The sequence below is a fragment of the Marmota monax genome, unplaced genomic scaffold, assembly GCF_021218885.2.
Source record: "Marmota monax isolate L192 unplaced genomic scaffold, Marmota_monax_Labrador192_F-V1.1 WCK01_AAM20220418_F8-fsc00201, whole genome shotgun sequence".
Lineage (NCBI taxonomy): Eukaryota > Metazoa > Chordata > Mammalia > Rodentia > Sciuridae > Marmota > Marmota monax.
Genome location: NW_026695150.1, coordinates 1288179 through 1306464, shown reverse-complemented (window position 1 = coordinate 1306464; position 18286 = coordinate 1288179). Strand labels below are relative to the sequence as shown.

Sequence of the window (18286 nt, the reverse complement as noted above, 5' to 3'; positions counted from 1 at the left end):
ATGTAATTAAGCTCCTATCTCTCACCATGCAAAAAACTCAACTCAAAGTGGATTAAGGACCTAGGAATTAAACCAGAGACCCTGTGCCTAATAGAAGAAAAAGTAGGCCCAAATCTCCATCATGTCAGAGTAGGCCCCAACTTCCTTAATAAGACTCCTACAGCGCAAGAATCAAAATCAAGAATCAACAAATGTGAAGGATTCAAACTAAAAAGCTTCTCAGCAAAGAAACAATCAGTGAGGTGAAGAGAGAGCCACAGAATGGGAGCAAATTTTTACCACATGCACATCAGATAGAGCACTAATCTCTAGGATATATAAAGAACTAAAAAATCTTTACACCAGAAAACCAAATAACCCAATCAATAAATGAACCAAGGAACTGAACAGCCACTTCTTGGAAGATGATATACAATTAATCAACAAATACATGAAAAAATATTCAACATCTCTAGCAATTAGAGAAATGCAAATCAAAACTCCTCTGAGATTTTATCTCACTCCAGTCAGAATGGCAGCTAGTAAGAATACAAAACAAAAATTGTTGGCGAGGATGTGGGGAAAAAGGCACACTCACACATTGCTGGTTGGACTACAAATTAATGTAGCCAATATGGAAAGCAGTGTGGAGATTCCTAGGAAAACTGGGAATGGAACCATCATTTGACCCAGCTATCCCACTCCTTGGTTTATACCCAAGGACTTAAAAACAGCATACTACATGGACGCAGCCACATGATTCATTGTTTATAGCAGCACAATTCACAATAGCTAAATTGTGGAACCAACCTAGATGCCCTTCAGTAGATGAATGGATAAAGAAAATGTGGTATACATATACAATGGAATATTACTCAGCATTAAAACAGAATAAAATCATGGCATTTGCAGGTAAATTGATGCAGATGGAGAATATAATGCTAAGTGAAGTAAGCCAATCCCCCCAAAAAACAAATGCCCAATGTTTTCTCTGACATAAAGATGCTGATTCACAATGGAGATGCAGGTGGGGAGCATGAGAGGAATAGATGAACTTTAGATAGGGCAAAGGGGAGGGAGGGGAAGGGAGAGGGCATGGGGGTAGGAAGAATGGTCGAATGAGATGGACATCAGTATGAAGACAAGAATGATGTGACTCTACTTTGTGCAAAACCAAAGACATGAAAAATTGTGCTCTATATGTGTAATATGAATTGAATTACATTCTGCTGTCATATATAACAAATTAGAATAAATAATAATTTTTTTTAAAAAAAGCATGGCTGGTAGTTAGAACACCCTCTGGAGTGTTACTGCTTGAGCCCCAATCCAGGCTGTACAACCAACCAGCTCTTGCTTCACCTCTCTGTACCTCAGTTTTTCATCAGTAATATAAGAATGGTAACAATACCTATCTCACTTGAAAAAATTTATCACATGTACAGTATTTGGAACAATGACTCTACATATGAAGGGCTTGCTAAGTATTAGCTCTTACCATTGTTCAACTGCTAATTGTTCATGCCCACTGGGAATCTGACACACGAGGTGATTCTGGCAGCAGAGACCCACTCCAGAACCCCTGCATGAGTCTCTGCAAGAAGAACCATTCACAACTCAGACACAACTCTGAAAGTTACTGGGAACAGCCTCTGCAGCAGACACTAATACCCTGGTTACAAAGCCACTTCCTCTGGTAGATGATCCGAGGAGAAGAAAAGCAGCAAAAGAGAGGTCATCTCTGTTACCATGAACTTTGGAGCACTAGGACACTCTTCACTTGAAGTCCCAAAGGAGCAATGGTCTGTGGTCCATTATTTATAGATCGGCAATTCCTGTACAACCTACAAATCCCTTAAGATGACTAAATGAGCAATTCCTTGAATGAGGGAGACTAGATTTCAGTCTTAAGGATCCAAACAACAATCCACAACTCCTGGAGCTGTGTGGCAGGTGGAAGTGCCAGGCAACACTGAGGACTCTGTTAGCAATGCTGTCTTAAACATCAAGAAAGGGGGCAAAATAACAAAGAATGCTTTAACTCCTGGTCAAAATTCCACAAAGGTCAACAAACTGGGATAGAAATGGTACATTTCAATAAGAAGTCCAACACCAGTCCATTCCAGCCTGTGGAGCTCATGTGATTGTGGGGAGGGTGGGTGTTGCAAACACTGAAAATCTAGAAACAAAACAGGCCTGTAAGGTCCAATTCTCTGAGAAACTACATTCCTGCCATGGACTCCGCCTCCTACAAAGCTACCTGAATACCAGCATGTCTCAAACCCAAGCACAGGTCCTCCTTGACCACTGAGGCAACACCTTGAGCATGTACAGTCTAAAACAGTGCCCTGAGATTATTGGGCACCCACTTTGCTAACCAGAAGGCAAACACTTAAAGAACAAGAGTACACAGAGCAGAAAGTGTTTTACCTTTGCATAACAATGAACGTATTGACCATGTATTCTTCTTCATTTTTTGTTTTCTGCAGTTCTTCAGCCAAAATGTCACTCATGGTACACTGGAGAAGGTACGGCACCTCCACATTGCGGTCTCCATCAAATACACCATACAGGGCCTCTCGGTTGTCACAGAAGTTATTCACAGACAGAGCTGCGACACACAACCTGCAAAGCAAGAACACTTGTGCTGAGTCTGCTCATTTTCCCTTCTCTCTGCCCAACTCAACTCTTTTTTTTTTTTCTTTCAGATTTGCCTATTCCAGTTTGGTAGCTCTTCATGACTGCAGACATATTAGGAATAGGTAATTTACCACAGCTAATTTGTATCAGCCACTTTCTACATACAGAGAAGAATAATTAACACATATTATGCCTCACACATGCCTTCCCCATCTTTCTTGTCTGATTTTATTTTATTAATTTTCTTTAGTTGTGGATGGACCTTTATTTAATTTATTTATATATGGTGCTGAGAATCAAACCCGGTGCCTCAGATTTGCTAGGCAAGCACTCTACCACTGAGCTACAATCCCAGCCCCTGATTTTATTTTTAATGACAGTGAAAGAACAGGAAAAGGAGGCATGAAAAATAATATAAGATTGTGAATTCCTACCTATATATTCATTCAATGAACAATTGTTAAGGAGAACATCTATACCAGACCAAAATAAGGTGACGACTAAAACACTAGAATAAAATAGGCAACATGAAAAGCATGTGAAAATATACAAAAGGCCTCAAAAACCACTTTTCAAAGGGTTGAGAAAAAACTGAAACAACTGTGTTCTGGCACGGGACAAAACTGGCTCTGCTTACTCCTGGGAAAATCTGCAACAGGAGGAGCGACCCTGGGTAGAGGCTTGTGGCCTCCCTGTGTTGAGGTGTCAAGCTGGGGGTGCAGGGAGGCCCAGGAGGTTGAATTCCCAGGCAGAGAGCACTGGTGGAAGAAGAGCTTGTCGAGCAAGTGAGTTGCTGAAAATCAGAGATGCCCCACTCAAGCTCAGAGAAATTAAACTATTTCCAAGTAATTTGCGTCTCAGAAATTATCCAAAATTAAACAGAAAAAAATAAATGGGATGGAGGACCCAGATACAAGAAGCTCAACAAACTGCCAGCAAGAGAAACATGAAGAAACTTAACTAAAGTACATCAAAATCAAACTGCTAAAAACCAGGAACCAAGGCACAGGGGTGCAAAACTGTGAATGAAATAGCACTGAAGACTGTGGGGCATCATCTTTAAACTACTGATTAAACAAACAAACAAACAACCCAACCACTAGAAGAAAGGCCAGATTTCTAACCAGTAAAAATGTCTTTGTAAAGTTAAATTGAAATGAAAACATTTTCAGATGCACAAATCAAATAATTTGACAGCAGAAGGTCAGCCCTATAAGAAATGTAAAAGGAAAACCTTGAGGCGGAAGAAAATGATACCTGATGGAAATCTGGATCTACACACAAGAATGAAATACCCTCTAAATGACAAATAGATGGAGACAATTTTACTGCCGCAATGGGGGTGAGGTGGGGATCATACTACTGGTGAGTAGAGACCCAGGGATATTGCTAACATACTACAAGGCACATGATAGCCTTCTCCCCCACCCAATAACAACAAAGAATTACCTGGCTCAAATGTCAAAGGCATGAAAGTTAAACATTGCTTTAGAAAATAACATACTAAACTAAAAACACTAATGATATACACTAAGAGATGTAGAAATACAAGATCTTACAAAAGCAGCATAAAGACAGGGATGGGAGGAATAAAGTACACATTTACAAGGTTCTTATATGTGAAATAATATAGCATTACTTGAAAGTAAACTAATAAGTTAAATATTATACTATAAACCCTAAACAAATTGCATATGCATGAGCACACACCCATCCACATACTACAGAATAAGAATAAAGAAAAAAGACAAAATGTAATCATAAAAATACTCTAAAAGAATTAGAAATAGAGAAAAAGTAAATACAAAACAAATGAGACAAAAAACTATAGTAAGTTGAAATAAAATGAAGAATATTACATGAAGAAAGACAGTCATTCATAATAATAAAGGGGTCAGTTCCCAAGAGGCCTCAACATTCTAAATGTTAAGTCATTTAATAACAGAGCTTCAAAACGCATAGAGCTAAAACTAGCAGAACTACAAGAAACAGACAGATCCATTAATTATGGCCCATCACTCATCAATAGAAAGTCAATACAGTATTTGACATGAACAATTTTATCAACCAGCCGGACCTGACACTCTACCCAACAGCAACTCCAAATGCACTTTATAACCAAGGCAGATCATATTCTGGGCCAAAAAACAAGTTTCAATAAATTTAAAGAATTCTAGTCAAAGTATATCCTTCACTATATTGGAGAAATTGCTTAGAAGGAATTTTAAAACTCTACAGGTTTATATTATAAAAATTAGAGAAGACTCAAATCAATGATCTAAGATTCCACCTTATGAAACTAAAAAAGTAAGAGCTAAACAAACCCAATAAATGCAGGAAAGAAACATAAAAATAAGAAAAGTGAGTGAAACAAAAAGCAGAAAAATGATAGAGAAAAAAAATTAATCAGGAAAAAACAAGTTACCAATATCAAGAATGAGAGTGGGAGGGACATCACTACAGATTCTACAGATATTTAAAGGCTAGTAACAATACTAAGAACAATTTGAAAATTAGATGAAATAGACTCTTTGAAAGACACAAATTACTGAAGTTCATATAAGAAAAGAGAAAATCCTATACTAAGTGACTGTATTTTTGATTAATAATTAAAGAAAATTCTAGGTTCAATGTCTTTACTGGTGAGTTCTTCCAAATATTTAAGAAACATGTACTATCAATTCTATATAAATTCTTCCAGAGAACGCAAGAAGAGGACACACTCATTTCTATGAAGCCAGCTTTACCTTGATACCAAGAGCAGACAAAGATGTTACAAGAACACTACAGATGGCTATTCATCATGGAATACAGACATCCTTAACATACTACCAGCAAGTTGAGTTCAGAGCATATAAAAATAATAATATATCATAGCCCTGTGGAATTTATACTGAAAATGGGAGGCTAATTCAATATTTAAAAGCCAGTCACTGGCCAGGTGCAGTGGCGCACACCTGTAATCCCAGTGTCTCAGGAAGCTGAGGCCCTATGCAACTCAGCAAGACCCTTTCTCTAAATAAAAATATATTAAAAAAGGGCTGGGGATGTGGCTCAGTGGTTAAGTGTCCCTGAGTTAATCTTAATCTTAAACTTCAGTACAAAAAAACAAAACAAAACAAAACAAAAAAACCCAATCACTGTTAACTCACCATATTACAGACTAAAGAATAAAAATTGCTAGAGATGATGAGCATTTTTTCATATATTTGTCAACTGATTGTATATCCTCTTCTGAGAAGTGTCTGTTCAGGTCCCTGGCCCATTTGTTGATTGGGTTATTTGTTTTTTTGGTGCTTAGCTTTTTGAGTCCTTTATATACCCTAGAGATTAGTGCTCTATCTGATGTGTGAGGGGTAAAAATTTGCTCCCAGGATGTAGGCCCCCTGTTCACCTCACAGACTGTTTCTTTTGCTGAGAAGAAACTTTTTAGTTTGATTCCATCCAATTTATTGATTCTTGGTTTTAATTCTTGCACTATAGGAGTCTTATTAAGGAAGTTGGGGCCTAATCCCATATGATGAAGATAGGGAGGGGGAGCATGGGAGGAATAGATGAATTCTAGATAGGGCAGAGGGGTGGGAGGGAATGGGAGGGGGCAGGGGATTCGCAAGGATGGTGGAGTATGATAAACATCATTATCCAAAGTACATGTATGAAGACACGAATTGGTGTCAACATATTTTATATACAACCAAAGATGTGAAAAATTGTGTTGTGTATGTGTAATAAGAATTGTAATGCATTCTGCTGTCATTTTTTAAAAAATGAATAAAAAAGAAAAAAAAACTAGGTGATCATCTCTATGATGCAGAATAAAGCCTATGACAAAAATTGATATCCATTTATCATTAAAAACTTTTAGCAAACTAGAGAACTTTCTTAACTCAGTAAAAGGCACCTATAAAAATACCTTTAGCTAATATTACACTTAATTGTGGAGGAATAAATTTTCACCGAAGAAGATATATAGATGGTAAATAAGCACATGAAAGGATGTTCAGCATCATTAGCACCGGGAAATGAAAATCAAAACCACAGTGAAATATTACTATTAATGAGAAAGGCCAAAACAACACCACCTCACAATAAAAAATTCTGGCAAGGATTTGGGAGATACTAGAATTCTCAATACATTGCTGCTGGCTACAAAACAGTACAGTCACTTTCAACCTAGTTTGGTAGTCTCTTATGAAAGTAAATATATACTTACTATATAACCCAGCAATCCCATCCCTAGGCATTTACCCATGAGAAATGAAAACACAGACAAACCCACTCAGATATAGTTATCTGATCCTTGACAAAGGTACCAAAAACACACCAGAGAAAAAAGTCTTTTTAAAAAATGGTGCTGGGAAAACTGGTTCTCCACATGTGGAAGAATGAGACCAGCTCCTTATGTCTCACCCTGCACAAAAATAACTAGAAATGGACTGGGAATGGTGGCACATGCCTGTAATCCCAGGGGTTTGGAAGGCTGAGACAGGAGAATCGCGAGTTCAAAGCCAGCCTCAGTAATGGCAAGGTGCTAAGCAACTCAGTGAGACCCTGTCACAAAATAGGGCTGCGGATGTAGCTCAGTGGTCAAGTGTCCCTGTATTCAATCCCTGGTACCAAAACAAAACCAAAAACAAACAAACAAACAAACAAACAAAAAAACTCAAAATGGACCAAAGACCTAAGAATTAGACAAGAAACTATGTAACTCCTACAAGAAAACATAGGGTCTACTCTCCAGCTTTTAGGCACAGGCAACAACTTTCTCAATAGGACCCCTAAAGCTCAGGAAATAATGCCAAGAGTTAATAAATGTATGGCCTCAAATTAAAAAGCTTCTGCACAGCAAAGGAAACTAGTAAGAATGTGAAGAAAGAACTTACAGGATGGGAGAAACTACTCTTCTGACAGATGATTAATAGACAAAATATATAAAGAACTCAAAAAACAACACCAAAAAAAAAAAAAAACCCACCAAATAACTTATTTTAAATGGGAATAAATTTTGTTCCTACAGAGCAAACAAAACCAAATAACCCAATTAATAAACAAACAAATTAACTGAACAGACAGTTCTTAAAAGAAGAAATACAAATGGCCAACAAATACATAAAAAAATGTTCAACATAATAAGCAATTAGGGAAATGGAAATCAAAACAACCATGAGATTTCATCTCACTCTAATCAGAAAGGCAGCCATTAAGAAGCATATGAACAATAATAAATGCTGGAAAGGATGTGGAGAAAAAGGAACAGTTTTACACTGTTGGAGGGACTGTAAATTAGTACAACCACTGTGGAATTCAGTATGAAGGTCCTTTAACAAACATGAAACCACCATATGAGCCAGCTATACCACTCCTCAGTATTTATTCTAAAGAGTTAAATTTAGCATACTATATTGATACATACATACCCATGTTTATAACAGCACAATTCACAATATTCAAACTATGGAACCAGCCTAGGTGCCATCAACAGATGAATTAATAAAGAAAATGTGGTATATCTACACAATGGAGTTTTAGTCAATCATAAAGAAGAATGAAATTATGTCATAAAAATGGATGAAACTTGAGACCATTATGTTAAGCAAAATAAGCCAAGCTGAGGTCAGGGGTCACATATTTCTCATATGTGGAAGTTAGAGAGGAAAAAGGGAAAGAAAGGTTAGAGAAGAGGTGAGGGTGTCTCATGAAAATCGAAGAGAGATCAGTAAAGTAGAAGAAAGGGACCAGGGTGAGAGACAGGGGAGAGAAAGGGAAAATACTGGGAAATGATACTGGCCAAACTATGTTGTTACATTATATATATGTATGTATGAATATGTAACAACAAATCCCACCATTATGTACAAATAAATATATGCCCCAATTTAAAAATATGGGGAAAACTCCCTGTATACAACTGTTAATAGCATTTTATTCATAAGTGCTAAAAACTTGAAACAATCTAAATATCCTCCAAATAATAAATGGATAAAATAAATCATGATACATCCATCCATGCAAAGGAATCACACTCAACAACAGAAAGGAATGAACTACTGATACACTGAACAACACAAATGAATCTCAAATTCATTATGCAGCAAAAGAAGACAGACTGAGAAGTCTACATAGTAATTCCCATTATATGATATTCTGGAAAAGACAAAACTAATGGGACAACAACAGATCAGGAGTTGCCAAGGACTGGTGGTAGGGGTGAAGAATTAACTAAAAAGGGGTGTGGGTAAATTTGGGGGGGGTGATGAAATGGCTCTATAACTTGATTATGGTAGAGGTTACAAGATGATATTCTTTCATCAAAATTTGTAGAACTATTCACTAAAAAAGATGATTTTTTCTGAATATCTAATATTCCTTCTTAGTATAAGCTAATAGGGGGAAAACCTCAATTAAACACTCATTATAACCTGTGTGTGTGTGTGTGTGTGTATCAAGATTTCCCTTCATTACACAAATGAGGAAATTAAGCTAAAGAACTGAGTAACTGCCCTTGGTCTCACAGCAAGTAAGTATAGAGCCCAGATTCTAAGCTGAGCAGTCTGGGTCTTATCTCAGTACTTTGAAATTCTTGCTTCCATTCATTAAGAAAATTAAGTTATCCTAAATTATATGGTAATTTGTGACAAAGTTAAATTTTATAATCGTCTTGGGGGGGGTACTAGGGATTAAACCCTGGGGTGCTTCTCCAGTGAATTATATCCCCAGCCATATATATATATATATATATATATATATATATATATATATATATATATATAAATATAAGATAGGGCCTTGCTAAGAGCTGGTCTTGAACTTGTAATCCTCTTGCTTCAGCCTCCTGAGCCACTAGGGTTACAGGCATGTGCCACCATATCCAGCTAAATTACATAATCATTTTATATTCTGTCTTCCTTTTGTAAACTCCCCTTGCTAGTCATAAGGCGCTGTATAAACTAGATTTTGGAGGAAAGGAAATGTTTTTTTTTTTTTCCTTTTCCTTTTTAAAACTATAGTTTGGGCCTGGGGGTATAACTCAGTGATGGAGTGCTTGCCTAGCAACCCTGGGTTCAATCCCCAGCACTGCAAAAATAAAACAACCTTCAAAGAACCAGTGACCACTCTTAGGATGTCTTTTCCCTGTGTGTTTTTGGTTTGAGGAAGAGCCTAAATTATCCAATTGTAGCTCCCTGCTTCAGTTTCCCCATAGGATCTGAAATGACCTGACAGGGAAGCAACACTACACCCCAGGGAGATGGAAGGGGAGAGAAGAGACATTGAGATCTGGAGGCAGGGACATCACAGTTCTCCCTTTCCTACAAGGTAGAAAGCAGCAAACTTCTTGTTGAAGTGACTACTTTATCTACAATGCCAAAAAAAGAAAAACCAAAAACGAACACTCTCGAAAAACTTCTGCTGGCAAAATCAAAGGGTTAAAAAAGCTAGGAGATATAAAGCAGGGGCAACGGTGGGCTAGGACTTCTGAGGGCTGCTCATCTTCCATCTCTTGATCCAGGTGGTGGTCTGCAAGCAAGTTCACTCCAGGACAATTCACAGAGCTATATGCCTATGTATGCACGTTTTTGAACCCATGTTATACTTCAACATAACAAAAGTTAAAAAAAGTTGTGGAAGGGGGAATTATGCCAGAAAAAAACAGACCTAAGTGGTTAATTGTTAATTCATACACGAGTAGATATTAAGTTTTAATGTCCAGAAATACTTAAAACATAATCTCAGATTTCACATCAGTGTTCTAGAATTAGAAAGCATCTTCACACAAATCCATTAGTCCGAAAAGTGATTACCTCCAGAAAGGAAATTTGAGTAACCTAAAGAATATACTAATCACCAGCTATTAAGATGACATAGAGTACTAAGTACCAGAAATACAGCAATAGCTAGGGCCCAGGAAGGACTGAGACAGGCCTGCTCTGTTTATTCTGCCTTTGTTGAGCAAACGGAACAGGGAATCAAGATGGGAACTACTACTTCTCTGGTCAACACAGACCAAATTACCCTTTAGGAAAAGAGGAAGAGATCATTTGTCAGATCCAGAACTGAAGTTGATGCTGTTTTCTGTCCAAAAGAAGAGCAGTCAGAAAGGCAGCAAAAATCCCACGTTTTATTCTCCATGAAGGATATTTGGCTAGTCAGTACTCAGTGGTCCTCAATCCTGGACACACTTCAGAGCCACCTGGAGAGATTTTAAGATATTCTGATTCCATGGGTCTAGGCTGAGGAATTTTTTATTATTATTATTTTAAAGTTTCTCACCTGACTAACGCACCCAGGGTTGAATACTAATATGAGTTATTATTAGATCTTCCTCCACTTTAGTTCTTCCTCTACTCTCAATACTTTGTGTTCTTACACTTTGGCTATTGAAATTATGACTATAATTTATAGAACTCTTTATTTTCCTATAACTAATTCTTAGCATCTCCTCAAAAAAAGAAAGCCTAAGAAGCTTGATTACCTTTCTCAGGAAAATCAACACTTGTATTTATGAGAAAAAAGGTTAGTGAAAATAAGAAAGAAAAAGAAATTAGGTTGGACCACTCCTGGTGGGAGACAAGCAGATGATATTACAGGAAATCGACATCAAGCTCCTGCCAAGCTAATTTAGACCGTAAAAAATAGCTCCATAGTCAACGTAAGTGATCTTGAATATGGACAATTAAAGCTACTTCTCCCTTAATACTATCCCTGTTTTTGCTTGGTAAACAGGCTCCAGAGAAAGATAAAGGGGCTTTTCAAAGGGGGAAGGGATGCATTTCAATGCTTAGGCCTTTTCCAAACACTGGAGTCTTACATAGATATAATGTGTCAGTTACACTGTATCCTAGCAACATCTCTCACAAAAGGAGAGTATGTGATGCCAAGCAGGACCTTAGCTTGGTGTTCAAACATAAGTCACAAGGGAGCCCAACACACTCAAAGAAATTTGACATGAGAAAAGTGTGTGCCACAGCACTGAATTTCTTTCTACTCCACTAAAGGGGGGCAGGCAAGAGGCAGTTCTTGCTCTAAAGTTTCATAGAACTTACTTGTTTTTAACTCCTGAAGCTTCAGTGTAACCATGACTCCATACAGCTGGGGCTCCAGATGCATCTCCTGCCGAAGGCTGATCAATCTTGAAGCAGCGGATATTACTAACAAGACAAACAGGGAAAACAGGAATCATTGGCACCAAATGTGTGAATTGTTACCTTTATCTAAGAATTGAAAAACACCTGCTAATCACTCTGGACTTCCCAGATTTTACTGTATACTATGTCTGAAATATTTATTAGCAACAAGAACCAGTTACTCATCATAATGAAAACCGAAGAGCATATATACATGGCATGAGAATTAGTTTTCAGGAGCATTATAAAGCAGCTATTAGAGATTGTGATATATTCTACATTCGATGGCTGTTCACTCCTGGGAATGAAAAGAATAGCTTTCAGCCTTGTCATGAGAGAAAAAAAAAAAAGATATTAGGTTGAATGTATTCTTACACCACCACCATCTAAACCTGAGATGAACAAATTACACTGAGGTTAGGGTATGTGAGAGAAATCTGCAATATTCATCTCCAAATCCAATTCCTGCCCATATCATCCCTTCAAATATTTAACAAATAACATCGAGAACCAGTCCCTGGACCTGTTAATGCTGCAAAAATAAAATGTACTTGTACAAAGTAAATGAGGGGTATTTTAATAAAGTCAACTACATGCATTTACTAAGAGATTTCAATTCTTATTTTACCTCAGCTTTCAAATTGGTCCAATAGGACCCACATACAAAAACTAAAAACAAAACAAACAAACAAAAAAAACAAACCCAAACAAACCAAAAAACTCTCAAATGGAGTTTTATAAAAATCAGTCTACTAGAAAGCATTTGGTGCCCTCAAACAGGAAGTCATAGCATATGTGAAGTATGTCTGTAGAAAGACTAGATACCATATGGTCAAATAAATCCTGCTTGTTTCTTATAAATTGCTACTGGATTTCCCCCCATATTATCTGAACAAGAGAAAAAGTTTATGTGTCATCTCTTGATAATACCTAAATTCTTTTTTCATGATCCCCCAAACTTCACCTTTTGGCATTCATTAAGTCCTAAATCTAACAAAAACTGAATACTCTTCCTAAGAATCAGTTAAAACTCTTAAGATGTAAACTGATATTTAGTGAATAAATAAATATTCACTTTGATTATAGTACTAGCTGGTGGTAACATCTTTGAAATTTAAAAACATTTGGTTAAAGAAAGTTCTACTCTCAATTACTAGCAAATATTCACCTTCCTCCTTATCCTAAAAAGCTGTAAAACATGGTACCAACAGGAAATCCCCAAGCCAAATTAACACTTCATTTTATGGTAGGGCTATATATCTTTTCTTCCAAGTTTTCAATCCTACCACTAAAAACAAGAAGATAATCTGCCATTATTTGCTCTCTCTATAACCTGGCACTAAATTTTATCCATCTAAAATGGTAAGCAATGGGAGGGTTTCTTAAAGCAAATTTTAAGGCTCTCATTAAATCATCTTCCTACCTTCCTGAATTCTAGGGAAAAGTAAAGGATCATGTTTAAAGACACGAATAATTTTTATAGAACAGAGTCTTCAAAAAATGATTCCATTTCCCAGCCTGATCATTAAAAGAAAAATTAATCCTTAACCTCCCTGCCCCACTCAATAATCCCTTCTAGTGAAGCACCAATTAATTTCTTCTCTGCCTACTAGAATTCAGAATGGCTGAGCAGTTATCAGAAGGAATCTGCATGTTTACTCTTGAACATTTTCAAATGATTTTGAGAGTAAGAGCAGGAGTTTAGTCCCACAGGAGAGTGCCCTGGCTCATGTAGAACTAATAGAGTGCCCTGGCCCAGGTAGAACTAAAAAGCCAACCCTTTAAAAGCATAAGCAATATATTAGGACCCACACCCTTCCAAATGTTAAAACATAAGATAACATTTTTAGGATTATAATCCATTGTCTGTTATTAATATTTTTAAGATCTGAGAGCACAATGCCTTCTTCACAGTAGTTCAGCTACCTAGAAACTTTAACAAATAGATTTTTGTTTATGCATATATAATGGATAGGGTCACCCCCCAAATGGTTTTGCACCTTTTTTTCTAGTAATGTTCTGCATATTTTCTCAAGTTGTTTTATATTCATTCTAAATGTAATTAGAAATATTTTTACGACTATCCCTGTGCTTAAAATGAACACTATACTTCTGATTATTTTTTAAGACAAAATTTTGCTAGAGAGAACCTTGGTCTAAGTATGTGAATATTTTGAAAAGCTTGAAACAGTAGACCAGCTGCTTTTAAGCAAAGCTATACCAGTTTGTGCTCCACTAGCATGACCAACTTGAGGAGGAAAGTGTTAAGTACTTTAGTATTTTAATTAAATTATTTTTTAAGTCTTTTCATGTAACCATTTGCACTTCTTCCATTGGCTCATATTCTGTTCGAATGAGTACTTTTCTTATTGACTATAAGAGCATTTTCTATTAAGAATATTAATGCTTTTTTTGGCCAATGTTTCTTTCTAGCTTGTCATTTGCCTTTTAAACTTACTCTTGGTAATTTAAAAACTTTCATGTGTAAAATTTATGTAAAAACATATACTACATAAACATCAAAGCCAATATAGATAGATAGATAGATAGATAGATAGATAGATAGATTTCTGGAGACTTTCTACCTACCCACCCATTTTTTTTTTTTTTACCTAAAAAGACCTTTCTAGTTGGTGAATATATTCATATAACTTCTTTTTACTTTAAAAATAATTTCTTTTTATAGATTTAACTCTTTTAATTCAGCTGGAAATACATTTGGTTTATTTTGGTATGAGATAAAAAACAATTTATCTGCAAATAGCTAGTTTCATTTAATAACAAATCTTGATAAATTCTTTTTTAATGCAAAAATTGCATATCATTTGTAAAAAAAAATACTCAAGAAGATGAAAATATATTGATGATCGATGTACCTTTAGTCTTTTAAATTTCCTTAGAGATCATGCAGGCCATATTGCTCATCTTATAGATGAGGTCTGGACAAACTGAAAGAATTAGGCCAAGGTCTCATATACCTGATCAACAGTAGCAAGAACCCGAGGCTGGGCCTGGGGCTGGGGCTCAGTGGTAAAGTGTTCACCTAGCACATGTGAGGCACTGGATTCGAACTTCAGCACCATATAAAAATAAAGTAAAGGTAGTGTGTCCACCTACAACTAAAAAAAAAAAAAAAAAAGTGGCAAAACCCCATGTATTCCCTAGGACACCCTGTTGGGGAGTGTTCTTCAGTTATACACAAAAATCAATTTGGTACTTAAAATGTCAACAAATAGGCATTAACTAGGCCAATTCTATTCAGTAATCCCTGTAAGTGCTCTTAAAGTTTTGATTCACACAAAACTGAAGTTAGTTTTAATGGACCATTCACCATAATTCTATTCTTTTTGTCAGTTTTCTTTTTTTTCTGAGATAAAAGATAATGACTTTCAGCAATGAATATTCCAACACTGTATACGAATATATGACAGATACAATGACTAACATGGGTCAATGTTCAAGGCTGCCACTTTAAGATATACTACAAAAACTGGGCTGGAGTTGTGGCTTAGTGGTAGAGGGCTTGCCTCGCACATGTGTGGCACTGGGTTTGATCCACAGCACCACATAAAAACAAATAAAAATAAAGGTATTGAGTCTATCTACAACCAAAAAAACTCTAAAACTCTAGAAAAGTTTAAAGAAGAAAATAAAGACTACCCACAATACAGAGAAAAACACTATTTAAGTTTTTTTTTACATATTCTTTCAGAAAGCATTTTTTTTGCTGTATTCATGCACACTTACCCAAGGTACACACATTTATTTTGTGAAAAATAGGCTTATACTGTACAAATTTCTTTGTAAACTTTTTCATTTAATATACTGTAGAGATTTTCCCTATTAGAATGTAGGTCAGCATGATTTTAATGACAGTATAATATTCAATTGTAGAGTAGAATTATTTAATTCTACCAAGATGTTTAGAGTTCTGTGATGAGCATTCACATAGACATTTTTTCTACCTACGTTACTTTAGCAATCTTCAACCTGTAATTCTTTATCAACATGCAGAATAAAGTAGTGACAATGAACTGTTTCCCAAACACAAAGGGAACTTCAGCAGGATCTAGTTGCTAAAAATCCACATTCCCAGTTTTGCTTAAATAATCTGAATTTTAGCTTCAAATTGTCAATTACTCCCACATCATCCATCTCTTTCAAAATCCTTCCTTAATTTGCATTAAGTGTCACAGCCATGTTATGAGGGACTGCTGAGACTTATGTTGACATCTTGGCTGTTCTTTGCTCTCCCTAGGTCTTCCATATCCTGGGTCTTCTATATCTGCTATGTGTGCAGATATAGCTACGGAGTCTATAGCGGCTTCCCACTTTGTTTCGTGTTTTCACCATGTTATAAATCCCACTGCCAGTGAACAATGGTGGGGCCACAATGCCTAACAAAATACTTACTTCAGCAGTTCCAAGGTTTTATGATCGAGGGCAAGGCGGGGGTTTCCAGTCAGGTCTAGTTCTTGCAGTTTGGGTGGCAGGTTTTCTGGCAAGGTGACTTCACTTAACTCATTGCAGCTCAGGTCCACGCACTGAGGAACAAATGGAAACAAGGAGATGGTCTGGAGAAATCCTTTGGTTCTATATTCCTACCCTCTGCAGATGAATCAGCTCAACCATTTACTGTAATATAACCAGTCAAATGCAGAAAAAGTAGCTCATCAGCCACTCTGCCATACATATTTAAAACAGATTTTGCTAAATAATAATGTTTTACTTTTTTTGAAGAATACAAAAAATGCACAATCATTTCCATTTAAATTTATCTCTACATTTAAATTAAGCACTAATTGAAAAATCCTAATATAGGAGTTTTTCTTATAGTTTACAAAATCTCTGTGCCTACTGTGGACATGAGGACTACAATTGCAACTTTAAAATAAACTTTGAAGGACCTTCTTAAAACCAACAAAAATGCAAAACAGGGAAAAGGCAGACTCAAAATGAGAAGATCCTTAAAAAAAAAAAGCTAAATAAGAAATCGGCTAAAAGATAGACTAACAGGGGAACCTGCCTGTTGTAAAAAGAAAGGAAGACTTGCTGGGTCAAGTAAGGATCATGTCCCCAAGACATCTAACACATATCTGGACTCTCAACAGGTCCTGCATAATCTAATTTACAAGGCAAGCACAAAATGGATCATCATGTTGCACAGAACAAAAATTAGGTGTTACTTGTGATGGGACTAAGGAAGGAAAAAAAAAACCCTCTTCAGGTAAATTCTAAAAAGAGTTACCACTCTTCTGAGAAGGAACCATGCACAGGAGAAAAGAGTGACTGTGAGTGCTCTGGATTCAAGAAAATGGAGCACACTGTTCAACAGAAGAGCTTTCAATGATCTGGCTTGAGAGTTAGCACCCTAGTATAATTAAAAAAAAAAAAAACTTAAAAAAAAGGCCTATTAAAAATCTCAAGATGGCTGGAAAGGAAATTGTATCCAAGAATTTCAGTATCATCAAAGTGGACATCTTCCTTTTACTTAAATTCTTAAAGAATTTAAATCTATTATGGATTGGGCGAGTGTAGAGATTGGATAAAATGAAAACCTACAGTTTTGGACAACTATATTCTCAACAGACTATGTAATTCAGTGCTTCCAAACAAAATGTTTCATCATACTGTGGCTTCCACATAATAACAATGATATAAAATGATATTACTATTTGAAGTTACATTTTATTATAAGAGCATTAGAGACACATTTTTAAAAGTTCAGAAAATGGGCTGAGGTTGTAGTTTAGTGGTAGAGCACTTGCCTGGCACGTGGAAGCCACTGGGTTTGATCCTCAGCACCACATAAAATTAATAAAAATAAAGCAAAGGCATTTTGTATATCTACAACTAAAATAAAATTTTAAAAAAGTTCAGAAAACAGAGAAGCTCAGAAGACTTACCTCCAAATCTATCACCCAACACAAACCTTGTTAGCATTCTGGGTTCTCCCCCTTTATTTGCCTTACTATTGATATTTTTTAAAAAAACTCTTAAAATGTAGGTATAATTTCATTATATTTCATTTACTCTTTTATTATTCCATTGCAACCATTTTTCCTATCTTCATTTCATCTTCTATGTTATGAATGTTAGTGTCCCTCCAAATTTATACATCGAAATCTAATCTCAAATGTGACAGTGTGAAGAGGTGGGGCCTTTAGGAAGTCGACAGGTCATGAGGACTCTGCCCTCGTGACCCACATGGTGCCCTTATAAAAGAGGCCTGAGGAAGTCTGTTCACCCCTCATGCCGTGTGAGGACACTACATCACCATTTATGAGGAAAGGACCTTGTTACCTGTTGACACCTTGATCTTATACTTCCCAGCCTCTGGAACTGTTAAGTTTATGTTGTTTATAAGTTACCCAGCCTAAGGTATTTTGTTATAGTAGTTTGAATAGCCTAAGATACTATCATTTAATAACCCTATACTCTCAGTATATGTTATTAATTCACTTAACCTAAATATTAATAAAAGGAAAATAGTTATTTCCTTTTACTATTATAAATAATGCTGTATGAACAGTTAGCCCGATTTT

At 36.2% G+C, this 18286-nt stretch overlaps 1 protein-coding gene across 1 annotated transcript in view; it reads right to left on the bottom strand.

The window, feature by feature from the left end:
* The window catches only part of Phlpp1 (PH domain and leucine rich repeat protein phosphatase 1), a 217943-nt gene that overhangs the window by 10011 nt on the left and 189646 nt on the right, over positions 1-18286 (bottom strand). The window contains exons 13-15 of the mRNA XM_046428206.2: positions 16155-16285; positions 11661-11765; positions 2410-2604 (exon numbers count right to left, since the gene is read on the bottom strand). Of these exons, the coding sequence (XP_046284162.1) occupies positions 2410-2604; positions 11661-11765; positions 16155-16285 (431 nt within the window). The remainder of the gene's footprint in view (positions 1-2409; positions 2605-11660; positions 11766-16154; positions 16286-18286) is intronic.